Source organism: Phalacrocorax aristotelis, chromosome 6, assembly GCF_949628215.1.
Source record: "Phalacrocorax aristotelis chromosome 6, bGulAri2.1, whole genome shotgun sequence".
NCBI lineage: Eukaryota > Metazoa > Chordata > Aves > Suliformes > Phalacrocoracidae > Phalacrocorax > Phalacrocorax aristotelis.
Window position 1 is genome coordinate 60,372,402 of NC_134281.1, and position 16,900 is coordinate 60,389,301.

At 41.0% G+C, this 16,900-nt stretch overlaps 1 protein-coding gene across 7 annotated transcripts in view; it reads right to left on the reverse strand.

Annotated features, from left to right (window-relative positions):
• Positions 1–13: 13 nt before the first annotated feature.
• The window catches only part of FRRS1 (ferric chelate reductase 1), a 32,331-nt gene continuing 15,444 nt past the window's right edge, over positions 14–16,900 (reverse strand). For all 7 annotated transcript variants that reach the window (XM_075098203.1, XM_075098209.1, XM_075098204.1 and 4 more), the window contains 15 exons: positions 14,740–14,935; positions 14,376–14,512; positions 13,078–13,172; positions 11,149–11,299; positions 10,149–10,328; positions 9,135–9,233; positions 8,435–8,582; positions 7,786–7,902; positions 6,891–7,006; positions 6,522–6,608; positions 5,470–5,567; positions 5,240–5,298; positions 4,287–4,430; positions 3,050–3,111; positions 14–2,944 (listed from right to left, as the gene is read on the reverse strand). In XM_075098203.1, the coding sequence (XP_074954304.1) occupies positions 2,852–2,944; positions 3,050–3,111; positions 4,287–4,430; positions 5,240–5,298; positions 5,470–5,567; positions 6,522–6,608; positions 6,891–7,006; positions 7,786–7,902; positions 8,435–8,582; positions 9,135–9,233; positions 10,149–10,328; positions 11,149–11,299; positions 13,078–13,172; positions 14,376–14,512; positions 14,740–14,935 (1,782 nt within the window). In that variant the 3' untranslated portion in view covers positions 14–2,851. The remainder of the gene's footprint in view (positions 2,945–3,049; positions 3,112–4,286; positions 4,431–5,239; positions 5,299–5,469; positions 5,568–6,521; positions 6,609–6,890; positions 7,007–7,785; positions 7,903–8,434; positions 8,583–9,134; positions 9,234–10,148; positions 10,329–11,148; positions 11,300–13,077; positions 13,173–14,375; positions 14,513–14,739; positions 14,936–16,900) is intronic.

The window sequence follows — 16,900 nt, forward strand, 5'->3', positions numbered from 1 at the left end:
AGACAGGCTAATGTTGATTTGTCATCGCAAGTTTAATCAGAGAGTAAAAGAGAACACTGAAATCTTCCTGATGTCTTCTTTTGAAGACGTTTTCTTGACTTCAGTGGTATTCCTTTATGAAGTGAAGCAATGGGAATTTTCTTCTATGCAATTTTTTATCACTCAAGAAAAAAAAAATATACAGCAGCTGCCAGTGTCTCTAGAACCGGTTTTTCTGCCTGTCACCTATTTTTCTGCTGATATCAAACACTTCCATAGATTTTTTTCTTCTTTTTTCTCAAAGGCGTATACCAGAAATTTTAGAAGTCAGTAGAATACAGTGGTACACTGCTTCCTCTTCCTAGTCACACAGGAAGAGGGCAGGAGTGGTGGTATGAACAAACACCGTGCAAAATTAACAGGTTTTTCCATCAAATAAGTTACAATAATGCACGTACGGCCTCATGTAAGAAACTATGCAATATTGCTAGCGCTGGGAAGGACCAAGTTATCCAAACAGCAACTGACAATTTTGACAACTTTGAAGCTGTGTTAGATGTTGAACAAGGATTTTTTTTTTTCTTCTTGAGGAAAAGAAACTCTGCATTACAGAGAGAAACTATTTTAACATTCAATATCAATACAGGTTTCTGCAGGAAGCATTTAGATAGCTTTAATTTATAAAATGTCATCTACAAAGAAAAGAGACGATCCATTTTGCTGCTAGGCAAGACTTTTCTTTCTAGTTTCTATTTGATAGTGTTTCCACCTTAATAAAAGAGAAAATCTTTTTTTAAGATAATTACATTCATGTTTTAAAAACCCTGTGCTCGTTGCCACATGCAAATGAAACAACACACAGTACAGCTATTGTATTACAGAAAGAATCCGGCATTGACTTTAATTTAAAAAGCCATCAATTGTGCCTAGGTTGAGAGACTTTCTTCTATAAACTCATGGTATACGAAACAGTCCCCAAAACTCCAGCACTAGACAGGCCTGTGATTCCCAGGCTTCTGAGATCAAAGTTCTCTAAAAAAACCCCAAACCCACACAATTCACAATATACTTCTTGCCCTTCAGCCTGGCCTTTGCCATATTTCTTCATGGTCCCCCTTTGCCAATCTGCACGTGATTTTTCCAGCTTCCAGGGGGAAGGGGGACAATTCAGCTTATACTTACATGCATTCTGCCGCTGTCAGAGGGATTAATCCCAGCTCTATAAACACTCTTTTGGCTAAACCAGTTACTAAAGCAGCAAAAAAGAAGATCACTGACTACGAACTTGTAGCTTTCTGAATATGACTTGTCTCTGCGATGGGCTGCATTGTGGATTTGGGGAGATGAAGGAAGAGACAGAAACAGACAGCTTTAGTAAATAGAAAGAACTACTACCTGACCCACATACACAAGTATTTTAGAGCTGGCTGTCAGGTAGTAGAGAGATGTTGCTGTAATAGTCTTTACCAAGCCAGGGCTCACTATTTACTACTCTCTCCAATCCTCCAACACCTTTATTCCCAGGTAGCTTAGTAGCCCTAGCCTGAAGACATATTTTGGAGTGTTAAAACTAAAAACCGATACTTTCCAGTATCAAAAAAACGAAGATGCATGGAAGCAAACTGCTCAGAGCTGCAAAAACACAAATGCAAAGCACTGCACGGCATATTAAGGGTTCAATTCTGAGATGCCATTTCAAGAGTACGCTTCCATACTACACTAAAAAGTTAAACAATATAGTCACTTTCCATTCCCTGCAGCTAGTTCACTATTTCGATAAATCTTTTGACAAATAAAAAAATGCCCTCCCATACTCTTAGACAGTCCTGTCTCCTAGACAAGCCAGCTCAAATGACTTTCCCTTAACATTAACAGAAGCTGTTTTTCCTGAAGTCAAACCAACTCCCGATCTACATTTCGCTCAATAGTGCAAATAAAACTGCAACATTCCTGAGCAAATATTTTCACTTCCATCTAAGCATCAAGTGGCATAAATCCATCTTATTCATACAAAGAAGTAACTCAGAAGCCACAAGCATCCAAAGACAGCAAAACACAGAAATCCATAGACACAGGTAGGTTCTTACTGTTTGAGTCTTGGATAAGTACAACTGGTTTTAATGCACTTACATGGCAAACATGTTTTCTCCTTATGGTTTAGGAGCACTGAGGGGGACGGGACAGAACAGTATTTTGAGTAAGGCAAATGGTGGTTGTACTCGAGGACTGAAGTTCCCAAACCCATATGCTTGTGTAACTGTACTGCTCTTAGAGCAGAGAGAGTATTTTTTGCATTTAACTGCAAAGACAGACAACAGCATTTAGCTCATGCATCAGCCTGCATTTGTGACAGTTTTCACTACAGTTTCTTTGGGGTTTTGTTTGTTGTTTGGGTTTTTTTTTTTTTGTAATGCACAAAACTGTCATGAGCAGGAAGTTGTCACATCACGTGCCATTAGAACACAGTAAAGTGTACAGATACGATAAGATTCCGGAACAGTCTTTCCAGTTTTCCCAATAGTATTTGCAAAAGGTTTAGAGAACTGACTATCCAACCAGCATTTTCAGCACATCTTCTCAGTCATGTTAACCTATACGCTTCAATTAATTACCGCACTTAAAAAACAGACTTAATTCCTTACTCAGGCAAAGGCTCCCATTAAAAGTCCCATCAGAAGACAGCTTTTGCAGGACTGCAGCATCCTACAGATTTGAGTTCAAGTTCTCCCTAACACCAAGCATGACACACGTGTGCTATTACTCTTCAATTACATCTCCAGGGAAGCGCTGAGGGAAAAGTTGTAACAGAAAGCATCCCTCACAGGTTTTTCAACTGCACAATATTTCATCATAAAATTCTCAGTGACTTATTTCATATTTGGTTGATTGCTGCCAGGAAGGCAATGAGGAATACTATATTTCCGCAGATATAGATGGTTAACACAATCTGTTTAAACAGACGACCCTGCAAGAGAAGGAGTAGAAAAGCCATAGAAGCGTCAGTCTTTTTATTGGTTTAAACAAAGAATCACCCCATCTTATAGTAGTTATTTACAAAATTGCAACTTACCTCTGCCTCTGCAGATGTAAGTGACTGCAGTATCTGCACTCTGTCATCCTCTATCACTTCAACTGTTAGTGGGCAGAAAAAAAAAATTAAGCCGGCTCTTAAGAGGAAAGGGGTTTTCCATTTTTATACCGCAGAAGTCTTGATCCTGTGACTAAGTAACTAAGTCTTATACAGCATCAAATCTGAGAAGCACCTGCAAGTCTCATTTGACTTTTCATGACCTGTACTATCACGCTTAGAGCGCAAGTGAAAAATTATTCTGGAGCTGGCCTACAAAAATTAACTTCTGCACATTGACATGGCAAAGCCTTTGTCTCTTTTGCTAGAATGAATCATCAAAACACTGAGTTTTGAGCTGAACAAAACATTTGTCTGACCTAAAACCTTTTCATTTCAGCATAACTAGATTTCTTTAAGAAGTATTTGCCATTAGCCAACACAAGAACATTCATTGTTCAAACATTTCAGGTTCATTTCTCTATTTCTAGAAAGTAATTACTGCAGTCAAATTTACATTCACATCTTTTATAATCACTCCTTCTTCATGTGCCACCTTACACAGCCTCTTAACTAATCATGCTTCTTCAATTCTGCAGATGTCTCATCTCTGCCTCAGATACTGGTAGTTTACATGTGCACAGTGATCTCCTCTCAGTGCCACCAGTCAGTGAAGCTATGAATTTCCAACAAAGTTACTACCAGTCTCTTCACGAGACATATTGGAGTCAGGATTTCACCTTCGTTCCCCTCTTCACTCCAAACTGCAAGCATTTGTGCTCAAGTTTCTGATCATTCTGCTCATGCAATAACAGCCATTTATACCAGCAGTTTGTCACAATCAAATGCAGACTAAATCTGCATGAATTAACCTGGACTTTACCTACCCACCTGGGATCAAAATCATGGCAGACAGTGACAGATTCTTGGAAAATACTTACACATTTCAGTCTGCCCCTATGAACTGTGGTTTGAGAAATAAGAGGCTACTATTTAAAATAGCACAAAACCAATTTTTCTAAAACACTTTGGACTTAAAAGCTGGTTTACTCCCATATTACTTTGTACAGATAATAAAACACCATTACAGATAATACAACACCATTACTCGAGGGGTATTCCCTTTCAGCTTCCAAGTTAGAGGCCAAAGAACACATCCAGAAATTCAACCCGCTATGTTACATTCTTTTGCACAATTGTCAGCAAGCAAGGTAACAAAGAAGCTTTGTTGGGTTTGTACCTTTACGTATGAGACAGTAGCTGTGTATTTCCAGAAGGACATCAATACTGACATGCCAAGCTACAAAACCAATCATTGTATAGGTGTCCCAGGGGTCTGGTAGGTCAAGTGCTGGCAGATCCATTCCCAAGAACATAGTTACCACTAGTCAGCAAAAACAAGATAAAAAGACACTAAGAGCACTGTATCAGGGTAACTGAAAAATGCTCTCAACACCTTTGGCAATAGATTTCCCATGAACTGCCCACAACTGCTTGGGGGGTGAGGTTAAAAGAGGTTTTGGGTTGGAGTGTCGTGGTTTGCATTTTTTTGGTTTTTAGTTTGTTTGGGGTTTTTTGGTGGTTTGGTTTTTTTGTGGTGGTATTTTTTGTGGTTTTTTTTTTTTGTTGGGTGTTTTTTTTTTTTTTGGCCAGCATGAGGGGGAAGGCAGGGAGGAAAGGAGAAGGCCAAGACAGTTTTCGTCCTGCTTGGTGCCCTATCACATCCCAGTCACACAAACACTAGCATTTGTGGCTCTACCAACAAGACCACAGTCACCACAACATTTGTGCTTAAGCTGCCTGTGGAAACTTGTCACTATTAATAGAATTAAGCCCAGCTTCTGGTTCTATGAGTGAGTTTCCCCTCCCCCATTAAATAGCATTGAACTACGCTACTGCAAGAACACCATCCTCAAATCTTCCAAGACAAAAAGAAATTACTCAAGGTCCTCATCACAGAGATCCTTCAGGTCTCTCTATAATCTCTTTGGTTTTATACAGTCCCTTTTTCTCCCTAAAGCTGAACCCCATTGCCACTCATAACTCACACAGAAGATAGCCAGCAAGAGAAAGAGTCTTCAGAGATGCCTGGACTGGATGTCCATAGATGTTTTAGACTAGCAATAGCCCAGACAATGAACAAAGTTCCTTTAAATCACTTAAAAGGGAGTGACAAGTATTACTCCTACTCACCAGCCAGTATTCTAGCTGTTGTACCAGTACTCCAGTGAAACCAGTTAAATAATTGCCTCCTACAAAACAACGAAAAAACATTTTATTGATTACGTATTTTGGAGGCGGGGGGAATAAATCAAAGAACATTGTTATCTACTTTAAAGATATCTTTTCAATGTAAAAAATAATTTTTAAAGAAACAGGCATATTAAATCCTGTGGCTGTGACAATGAGTTAGTTGTGAGTACCTTGGTGCATGACGAGATGGTCTGAAACCTGCCAAAAGCAGCTGAAAGACTGTCAGAGCCATCACAGTACAGCCAAGATAGGGATGAAAACCTGCTTGCTAAACACAGAACATTTTTATTTAATATCACATCTACATAAAGACATACAAAGCATACCAGAAAGTTGCTAATTTTATTTATGCTTGTATTAGTAAGTTACAATGGTGGAGCAGCACTGTGTTTAGGCTGGCAGAGGCAAGAGACAGCAAGCTGCACTGCAGCTGGGTGGAGACGGTTCTCCTTGGCAGCACGAGACACCAGGAAGTCTGCCCAGGGTTTGTCCTGCCTTTTTCCTGTATTGAGAAATTCTACCAGCTGAAGAGCAGAGAGCAATATGACTGTAGAAGCTATGCTCCAAGCTCTTCATCCTCAATCTGCGTCTTCAGGAGAGGCCTATTTCGTAACTACTGCCAGCTCACCCAATCTGTTCTAATCTTAACCCTAGAACATTTTACTCAATTTCCACAGCTCATACTTGTGACCACATTCTTCTACCACCTTTAATTCATGTACTCTCTAGACTTTCCCATTTCTGGTATCACCTTGCACCAAATATTATACAGGTAACTGCAACAGGTATACAGTCTCTATCTAAATTTCCAGACTAAGCTTAATCACTGGGTACAGTAACTCAAGTCCAAGTTCGTAACAACACTTATTCCCAGCAGGTTTACCACATTAACAAGTCAGCCATCCTATCTATCCTCACTCCCCTCCCAAATTCACGTTCTCTAAGGAAAAGGGAAGAAGGCTGATTTAGTACATAAACTGAACAAGGACTTTATTTGGGAGAAAGAGGAAGGAAGGAAAGTACTGAAAGTTTTTCAACTGTAGTTTAAAAAGGCAACATTCCTCTTCTGCGTCACTAGGATCTGAAGTTAGCCTACTCAAGGGAAACTTTCACAGCAATTTCCTCAACAACAGTTGTAACAAGGAAGTCATCAGAGGACCTGCTTCTCATTCACTTGGTCCAACCTTTACATTTGAGTTAACAAACAAAAGCACCTACTTACTTGGCTCCAACCTCCTCGGTATATAAAAGGCAACACAAAAGAAATGCTTGTAAGCATGACTGTGGTCAACATAAGCATACGATGCACCTAGAAAAGTTAAGTTTGTTTTTAGAAACACTACAGCTTTCTTAATATGCCATTAAAATATATTTAACAAATCTCCAGTCAAAGATGTTCTTAGTGTCCTCTTTAAACTTGGCTTTACTAGTAAAGTAGATGAATTTCTGATTTGTAATTGTTCCATTTTATAAGATTAAACATAGCATGTTTTTATCGTTCTTTAATCTCTTCTTGGATCTAGTGGGCTTATAATTCTGCTTAGACTAAAGCTAGACAATACAGCTGGAGATATGGAGAGATTTTGCTCACCTGAAACCACATCTCCTTTCCAAACAGGAATGAATGTGACCAGACAGGTTTGAAGAATCGTGCAACAATAACTCCAATACTAACTGTGGTAATCCAGGCAACAAACATTAGCGCTCCTGAAAATTGAAAAAATACAAGGTAAACACAAGTAATTTAGCTGCATGTGAATGCAGCTTCAAAACTCTGCAATATTATAGTCCGTATGCATTTGGTCAGAATTTACCAGTGATAGGTTTTCAATCACCTGGTTCAGATTACAGCTTTATAGCATTTATCTTGCTAGAGGGCAGAAACATCCATATAAAGGTAATCATGCTATGCCCACAGAGCATGACAGAGCAGCTCTGGCTACTGTGCATTTCTTATGTGCTAGTACAGTCAGTACATACTGGTGAGAGATGCTGTCCTGTCTCCAGCTCAGACATCAGAGGATGAAAGGTGACATTTTTTACAGATTGTTTGACAAAGAATGAGGGATAGTTCTCTCATGGGCCTGCTTTAAAAGCCAGTACTGTCAGAGAAAGTTCTCATTAACTTCAATGGCTCTGGACTGTCAGTCGAGGGGATTCTCATTTCAAATAAAGTTAAACCAATAATGCAACTAGAGCAAATTAAATCAGAGAAAAAGAGGTAACCAGAAACAAGTCCTAGTTCTAAACTTGAGAGAAAAGGCAAATCCAGGTTAATTTTCCTGGGCAAAGGAATCTAACAACACTGCCCTCAAAATTAAAAATTTCTTCTGCCTTCAGTCTCAGCTCTTGCTAGCCAATACTGTATATAACAGGAATGCCAGAAAGACAAGAGGAAATACTTACTCTGTAATAACAAGGAAAGCTTAGCTCTCCAGTCTCAGCAAGTCTAGAACTGGAAGATAAAACTAGAAGTTGCAGCTTACCATGAGCCTTGATAAGTCGTGGGGACCGGGAACCTCCAATATCCTGAGGAAGGCCTGCGACGTTGTACATTCCATTGGTGATCAGAGGCTGACGACGATGTTTGTGTATTAGTCCACCTAAGCAGTGACACAAAGTGATTTGTTTAGGTCTGATGAAAGCCACTGCACTTGTAAGTGTACCCACTTCTTATTTATGAATGCAGGCCCTGTTGTGGCCACTCAGCATAATCACACAAACTAAATTTCTGACACACAATACGGTAAGAACCTAAGATGTACATTAAGTATGCAAGACAGCTTAGATGACAAGAACCAGCTCACCCCTCTACAGAAAATACCTTCCTCCACCACACACAAGATGTGAAGAATAATTTCCATTGATGCTAGTCTCCATTTCAAAAAGATGTGGCCAGCTCTTAAGACGCTTCCTAGCATCAAGTGGGCATACAACACACACGAGTAAGTTTACTACAACTTCCAAAAGCAAACCCACGATCCAGAGAGGCACTGAAGATGACTAGACTAAGCTCCACAAACTTGGAAACCTTAGTTCAGACACTAATTCCCAGCTAAGCCATATCCTACCTCGGTGTTACCAACTCATTTAGGGCTGTTCAAAGAGAAGTCACCACGTGCAAGTCGAGTTTACCTCCACTAGCTTCCCCGTCTGCCAGAAAGATGTAGTAACTGGCATCCAGATTAAATCTCCCTTTATAAGCAGGAAGACGAATACTCCTTCTGAAAGAACATTGAAGAACACCATCCACAAGCCTCCATGACACATCTTCAAGGGCATTCTGTGAAAGAGGAGACATTCAATACCCTACCCAGTCTATTCAGACTGGCAGAGTAATAGGCTTAAAAGTAACCCTGCAACAGACAAGAGTGTCACTGCTGCACAAAGAAAGAATGGCAATGAGCAGGGGCAGGGAAGGGAATAAAAATCTCTTGCATACCAATTTCTTGTCAGTAAGTCAACAGAGCAACATAAGGGTTGGACTTACTACCACCAATTTTTCCAGCTCATAACAACAATCTCCCTTTCCCTTCCAACTTGTAACCCAAGACACATTGTTTGCAAGTGCAGCCCTAGCAAAGGGACAGAGTAATAATGGGCACACAGTTCCTCAACACAGTAAGCCCCCACCATGTGACTTATTTTTAAAAATTAGACTTCCAAAGGTAACATTTACCAGGAAGCAAGAGCCCAACCAATCTCACTTTAAAGAATTATGGATCCACCTTACTATTTACAGCTGCTGTGCAAAATAAACGCACAAAGCAGCGGCACACTATTCATTACTTCAAACCTACATTTGTGGAAGCATCTTAGTTGTTTTCAAACATACCTCTGAATCCAAAACAGGAGGACTTCGCCCCTTCAGATAGGCAGTGCTTACATGAACATGGTGGTCCTCATTAATGCACAGATATGCATCATCACCACCCTGGAGAGTTTAAAAGAAAAAGGTATTTATAAGCCCAATAAAAACCACTACTGGCAGTCTCCAAAAGCTCTTGGATTTAATATATGCAACAAGACCTGAGACAGATTTCTCTGGCTGTCAAGCTGTTATTTCCCAGCTTTCAAACACTTCAGTATTACAAAGGAACTGCACTAAGACAAACAGATGACACATAGTAAGGCATATTATGCTTTACACACACACACCCCCCACCAAGGGTAACAACCATATTATCAGAAGTTTCTTTAGTTACTTAGAATTTACTGAATTAACCAGACAAGACAGAATTGGACATTGATGTTACTTTAAAACCCTCTTCAGTTAAAAATTAGTTTTCCTCTCAGCTGTAAAGACAAAGTATTGTTAAGAACCAAGTGTTTTTGCACTAGGGTCATGAATATGAACAGCATCTCCTTTGTGCAACACTTAGTTTATGGATTATGCATTTGCCAACAGCATCGGGCCTCCACTTTAACATCAACTAGATAAAAGGATCTCTAAAACAGTTTAAGATTGGAGTCACTCCTGTACAAACAATAATGAAATGCAAATGGTTTTCAGAAAGCATAGCAACTCAGCCTCTGACAGGAAGGTTTTTGGCTAAGTAACAAAGAAAGATTGATCTAACCAGTAATTCCAGTCAGTTACTGCGCAATCAGACAGGTTGGGTTTTAAGACAGATATCCACAGGGAAATTCTACTGCAGATAGTCAGTCCAGAGCTAAGACTGAATATCCACCTATAAAAGACAACCTGTGCTTCAGCACTGTGGGAGAGAAGTTACTTTGTGTGACATCTGGCAGCACTTCCATTTTCCATATGCACATTTCGCTAGGTTACCATTCAAACTTTACTAAGATCACAAAAGCAACTAAAGAAGCAGAACAGGACACTCACCATCCACTGGTCATGGGACAACGCAAATGCTAAATATCCTTCACTTGGACCACTCATTTCAATAAATACTGAACTCTTCTCTTGTTGGAAGGATAGAAAAAAGCAGGAAGCACTTTCAGGATCACAGTTTGAAGGGTTCCTAATGCAGAACTTCATACTTCCACAACCTGATGTGTTAAACTAGACAAGCAAACAAACAAGTCATAAGCAACGAGTTTCCCCTCTTTTCCTCCCTTTCTACCACATTCTAGAAGAAACCATACACGGAACAGCAAAAAAATGCCATTTATGTCTACGTACCAATTTCTTAACCTATCCCTACAATTACCCCTAGGACTAAAACAGTGGCAAGTTCCAAGCTGTACTTTTACTTAAGTTGGATTTTCACTTCAAAGACATTATAATAGAATAATTTTGAAAAGAAAGTAAAAAATTTAGAGAAACTTCCTTTGGTTTAATTTTTAGAGAGGTAATATCAGCTGTAGGATGAGGGAGAAAAGATGGGAAGTCAGCTTTTTGTTTCATTTTTGAAGTAGCAACTCCACTGATACACAAATGAGAAAACACATGGATTAGGAGTTACACTTCTGGGTCAAAAAGTGATGCTTGTTCCATCCATTCAAGAATCGGTAACAGAAGTCAGTAACACAGATGAATTCGTAGAAGGAAGTTTCTGAGCCTGCAGTTACCAAATAGGAAGTTATCAGTCAAGACCAGAGCAAGTCTTTTCTCATCTCTCTTACCAGGTATGCATAATATTTTCTGACCATTGAGTTATAAATGGTTACCTGTGTGTGGCGTGACAACATTTAACCCACACAAGTTCAGGCAACTCGACTAACACAACAGGGTAGCTGTCTATGTTCTTGGTCTCTGACATCCAAGTTACACTCATCCATCATCTCTCCCTTTCTGTCAATAGGCTGCATTAATGTGATTTCATTCAATTTCAATATCACAAGCATTAAAGACAGCATTATTTAGGTTTATAATTACTTACTGGTTTTGATAAGTAGGAAATTGGGTGTGAAGTTGATATAGCCTGGGACGTTGCGTGCAAGGGTGTTGTTGGGGATGGTATATTAGGCTGAGAAACAATAGGACCAGGAATCTTCACCCAGAAAATCTTGTATTTCTTCACAACTGTAGCTCTTAAAAAAAAGCACAACACACAGAGTCATTACTGTACACATCAACAGCTGATTGTGACTTTGAAAAAAAAAAAAAGGAAAAATGAAAAGCTTCTATAGTTTGTTCGACTTATTTCTAAAACCCCCATCTTTAATACCTAAAATGATAGAGATCTGCATAAAGTAGGAAAATAGCAGAAATCTCAGAGGAAAAATAATTTTCAAGTGTAATACTGCATGCTCTCCTGGATATAAGAAACATTCACACCTGTAGCACAGATTACAGCCTCAGAGAAGAGTCACATAGATTTTTATCCATTAGTTCCCAAAAGCTAGCAGTGTAACAGGAGGATATACACGCCATTTTGTTAGGTACAAGCACAGAAGATGATACTTACCACTGTATATTACAAGCATGAGAAGGGAGCAGTTAACCAGAAATACTAAGGAAATGAGCTTCCAAATCCCCTTCTACCCTCCCTGCAAAAATCTAACTAATCATCTCCAAGCTTTCCCTAAAGAACAAGTGTCTGCATCAATGTAGACTTTGCAGCATGCAAGAGGCATCAACTTTTCAGGCCATTTAGTCCAAGAATACTTTTCAGTTGCTGGCCAGTATTTGACACTTGACATTTGAGAAGCTGGCAGCTCATGGCTTGGACGGGTGCGCTCTTCACTGGGTAAAAACTGGCTGGATGGCCGAGCCCAAAGAGTTGTGGTGAACAGAGCTAAATCCAGTTGGTGGCCGGTCACAAGCCGGGTTCCCCATGGCTTGGTTTTGGGGCCAGTTCTGTTGAATATCTTTATCAATGATCTGGATGAGGGGATCAAGTGCACCCTCAGTAGGTTTGCAGATGACACCAAGTTGGGTGGGAGTGTTGATCTGCTCGAGGGCAGGAAGGCTCTGCAGAGGGACCTGGACAGGCTGGATCAATGGGCCGAGGCCAGTTGTATGGGGTTTAACAAGGCCAAGGGCTGGGTCCTGCCCTTGGGTCACACCAACCCCAGGCAGCGCCCCAGGCCTGGGGCAGAGGGGCTGGGAAGTGCCCGGTGGAGAAGGCCCTGGGGGTGCTGGCTGACAGCCGGCTGGGCATGAGCCAGCAGTGCCCGGGTGGCCAAGGAGGCCACCAGCCCCCGGGCTTGTGTCAGCACTGGTGTGGCCAGCAGGAGCCGGGCAGGGATGGGGCCCCTGTGCTCGGCACTGGGGAGGCCCCACCTCGAATGCCGGGCTCAGGTTTGGGCCCCTCGGGACAAGAAGGCCCTGGAGGGGCTGGAGCGTGTCCAGAGAAGGGCAGCGGGGCTGGGGCAGGGCCTGGAGCACAAGTGTGCTGGGGGGTGGCTGAGGGAGCTGGGGGGGTTTAGCCTGGAGAAGGGGGGGCTGAGGGGAGCCCTTCTCGCTCTCTGCAGCTGCCTGAGAGGGGCTGGAGTGAGGGGGGGGTTGGTATCTTCTCCCAAGTTACTAGTGATAGGATGAGAGGAAACGGCCTCAAGCTGCATCAGGGGAGGTTTAGATTGGATATTAGGAAAAATGTCTTCACTGCAAGAGTGGTCAGGCACTGGCACAGGCTGCCCAGAGAGGTGGGGGAGTCACCATCCCTGGGGGCGTTCAAAAAACGTGTAGTCATGGCACTTCAGAGCATGGTTTACGAGGCCTGGGGGTGTTGGGTTGGCAGTTGGAATTGATGACCCTAGAGGTCTTTTCTAACTTTAATGATTCTGTGATTCTATGACACAGACAGCAGTACAGGTTTACCTCATTTGCATTTTAATAAACAAGAACTAATATGAGATTTACTTACAGAAACTGTACACGTTTTGGTGCATCTCCAGGAGCAATCCAATAAGCTTTTACGTCTTTCTTTTTTGCTTTACTTGTGTGACTGACAGCTGAATTCTGAAAACACACATATATAAAGAGTTACACAGGGGATATGCACTAAAGAGGTTTCAGAGTCATCACAGTCTGCAGCTAAATCCTAAACAGACACTGCACAGACCCACTCCAACTGGCTGTTCCCCAATCAGTCATGATCAACTCAGATGAAGTCTACTGCTGAAATTTAAACATACTAACAAACTTCAAGGCTAAAAGAAACAACTAGAGGTCTCTTATTCCAGAAGACTCCAGTGATGAGACAGAAGTCCCTGCAGCGTTTATGCAGAAATGGTGTGGTAATGCTCCATTTTTCAATAGTAGGAGCATGAAGGGACAGCACAGTGACCATACAGAGAGAACAGAACTAGTACTCCAGAGGACAAAAGCCAAAAGCAGTCTTGGGATCAGAGAGGTGTTTGTACAAGATAAACAGATCAAACACAGCACTGAACTAAGTCCCCAGAGCACAGAGGGCACAATCCAGACATCCCTATGCCTTTACAGCTCTCATGAATGCAGTAATTGGGTGCCACTGGGGGGCAGCGGTGGAAGCAGAGAGAAAGGAAAAAATACATCTAGGCCGATTGAGAACTTTGTCCACACCAGCTCAGATAACACTATACATGCTCACAAAGTTCAAGCAGGTTGCTGAAACACTTGTCCGAGTTCACATCTCTTGCACGTGAGGCAGAAATTTATCTAAAACAGGTATTGAAGATTGTGATTTAACTTGTTACTAAGACGGCTCCATTAACAGTAACTGACACAGCAACGCCAAAGATAATAGTCTAGTGTTTGTTTACCGCAATAAGTGACCTAAACTTTCCTTGCTGTAAGACATTTTCTCTGTCCTTCCCAAGCATGGAAAATTATTGATAACTCTCCTCCTCAAAGCAAGTAGAGAGCACGCCCTCCTCTTTTTAATATTAAGTACAATAACTAGGAATACCCTACATTCATTGTGCACAATTAAAAATTGTGTTATGAATGCTGCATCTTCCTGCCACAGTTAATAGTCTTCTACCACCAGGGTAGTCTAAATGGCTTGTAAGAACAGTCTGACGGAGTTGCAGTGAGATGTGCCTCTATACTGCAAGTCGATCAATTTCTTGGAAGACTTACTGAGTGCCAAGAAGATTAGGTAGCTCTGTCCTCTTACAGACACAGTCTAGTACAAACACCTCAGTGCCTGATCTCCCATTTTAAGACACTGGACTATACCTTGGTACGGCCACATGTCAGAAGCTGAGAAAGTCTCCGGTCAACTAACACGAAAGAGCCAACTGCAGGGCTATCCAGGTGTTCTGCATCCCGGGCTTGTATGAAAAATCCTTCAAAATCTGGTCCAGACAGATGAACTGAAGCAAGCAGAAAAATAAAAGGAAGTTGATCTACTCTCCAGTGGAAGAATGAAATATTTCAACAATGACCACCAGAAACTCATCTTACAAATCGTGAATGGCTGCTAAATGGACCACCTGAACAAGATTCAACTGCTTAGCTCTAGTACAGCTAGCTGAGTAAAGACATGCTACAACACAAAGAAACAGCAAGTTAAACTCTTCAGCTGTAACTGACACAATACCTTCTATTTTGTCCCCTGGTTTAAATTCAGTCCCATTCACTGTAATGGTGTGCTCAGGTGACAGTTGTGGAGAGCTACCGTGACAGGGTATCATGCTAGCACAGGCTTCTTTTACTTTTCCACTTGGATAGCCATCCACAGATGCACAGAAGCAAATAAACATCCAAACAGCAAAAGCAAGGCCAGGCAGCTCCATCTATATAAAGAGTTACAGGCAATTAATTACAATAAACATTTAAATTACAGGTCAACAGTCATCCTTAGAAGAGTCAGGTGAATCCTGAAGTTTAAAAACATGTTTAAAACAAAAGCATGCATGAGAAGACATCATTCCCAGCTGCAGAAGTTAAACAGAACGTGCGCTTCTGATAACTGCCAGACTTTGAAAGAACGTTCACAGGTATCACGTTTCAGGCTGTCAAGAGTATAGATAGTAGATGGATCCCTCCCTCCACTGGGGGGATTATTTCTGTCAGTGCGTTTTGACATTACTTTTGTTTATACCTCTCCCATTCTCTCTCTCAAAAAAATCCAAATTCCTTAAACATCTGCACAGGACAGACAGATCTTAAAACACGTTTCATTTATGTATAAAGGTCCACAATAGCGAGGAACTACACAGCTAGCATCAAGGCCACTCCTTTATTAATCATGGCTCCAAATTGCGCATCATTACACACTGTCTTTTGTTTCCACAACTCGTGTCTATTTCTTCACATCTGACAAATAATTCCCAGTAACAAGTTCTTCTTTCTGTATGGAAACTAAAGTTGCCAAGTGTCAGCGAAAGATTTTATACGTGCAAAAGACAGGGAATTTGGTATAAAGATTTATACAAAGAAATATATATGTTTGTTGCAGACTAGCACAAGACTTTTCCTTTGAACTCTTCCCTTTGAACACTGGACCTCCAGACAATTAGTCAAACAATATCCCTGCTTGTCACACTCTCCTTAAGGGAACAGTACACATGAAAAGCAGGTAGGGTAGTAAGACCAAAGAGCCTGAAACAGTTACACAAACCCCTAATCCCAGCATTCATCACAAAATGTCTTGCTCTGCCACAATACCCTTCTCAAAAAAGCTGTGGTAATTGTTTTGCTACTCAGCAGCATGCAGGGTTTACAGTTGTAGCCTTGTTTACAGAATGCCTTAGCCAACAAGAAAAAGCATTTGCGTGTCCAAAAGGCTGGGAGAACAGAGATAAATTTCCTTTCAATCCTTAGGCACAAGAAGTGGGTTATCAGCTGTAGTGGAATATACACTGGGCAAGTAGGTCTGCCTTCTGGCAGAGCCATGCCCATTTTGCACCAAGTGATAAGAAGTATGAGGTTATGAAGTTCCCTGAAAGCACGCGTGCACGCAAAGATAAAAAAGGCAGAGCCATTTCAGACTGAACTCTGCTACCCAAAAAGCAGTCAAAGACAAGGTGTGTCACTAGTCTTACACACTCTCTAAGAGTCATCAATATTAACTTTTCCAAAGTTCTCACACATTCAGTGCTAAAATCCACGATATCCAGGGCGATACTACATTTGTACTTCAACCTAAGAGCTCCTTGACAACTTTACACCAGTAAATAGAAAAACAGAGGGGAAAGGGGGTTGAACAGTTACATTTCAGGAACTAGAGGAAAAAAAAACAACTCCTCCTCCGAAACAGTCAAGATAACATTATGATAATATCTATAACTTCTAGTTAAAGCCAGCCTTTCCTTCTAGTTCCAAGCCTTCTCCAAACTGTCACAAATCTGCATCAACATGATTTTTTTTCCATAATTTAAGGAAGCTAAGAACTAAGGTTCAGTACAAGGGTGGAATTAAAGCAGCTTTTATATGTACCAGTGAAATCTTCAAAACAAGTTGCTGCCAGAAGAGATAAGGCTGCATACCACAGAGACAAGAAAAAGAGTAGGTTAGTATTCTAGTTTAAGTAGCCAGAGGATGTGGTAGGGATTTAAAATGAAAGAAGAAATATTCTTTGGCGGACTCAACTCAAAAGCTGGCAGAAGAGAAAGAGGAAGAAGCAGAGACAGAAAGAATGAAAAAGACCAAAATCTAACAGGAGTACTGTACTGAACAGCAATTTTTAAAAACCTCTTTTCTTTTTTAAACAGGGTTAACTGTAAGAAGAACAATCTTCCCTATGCACATTCAATGAT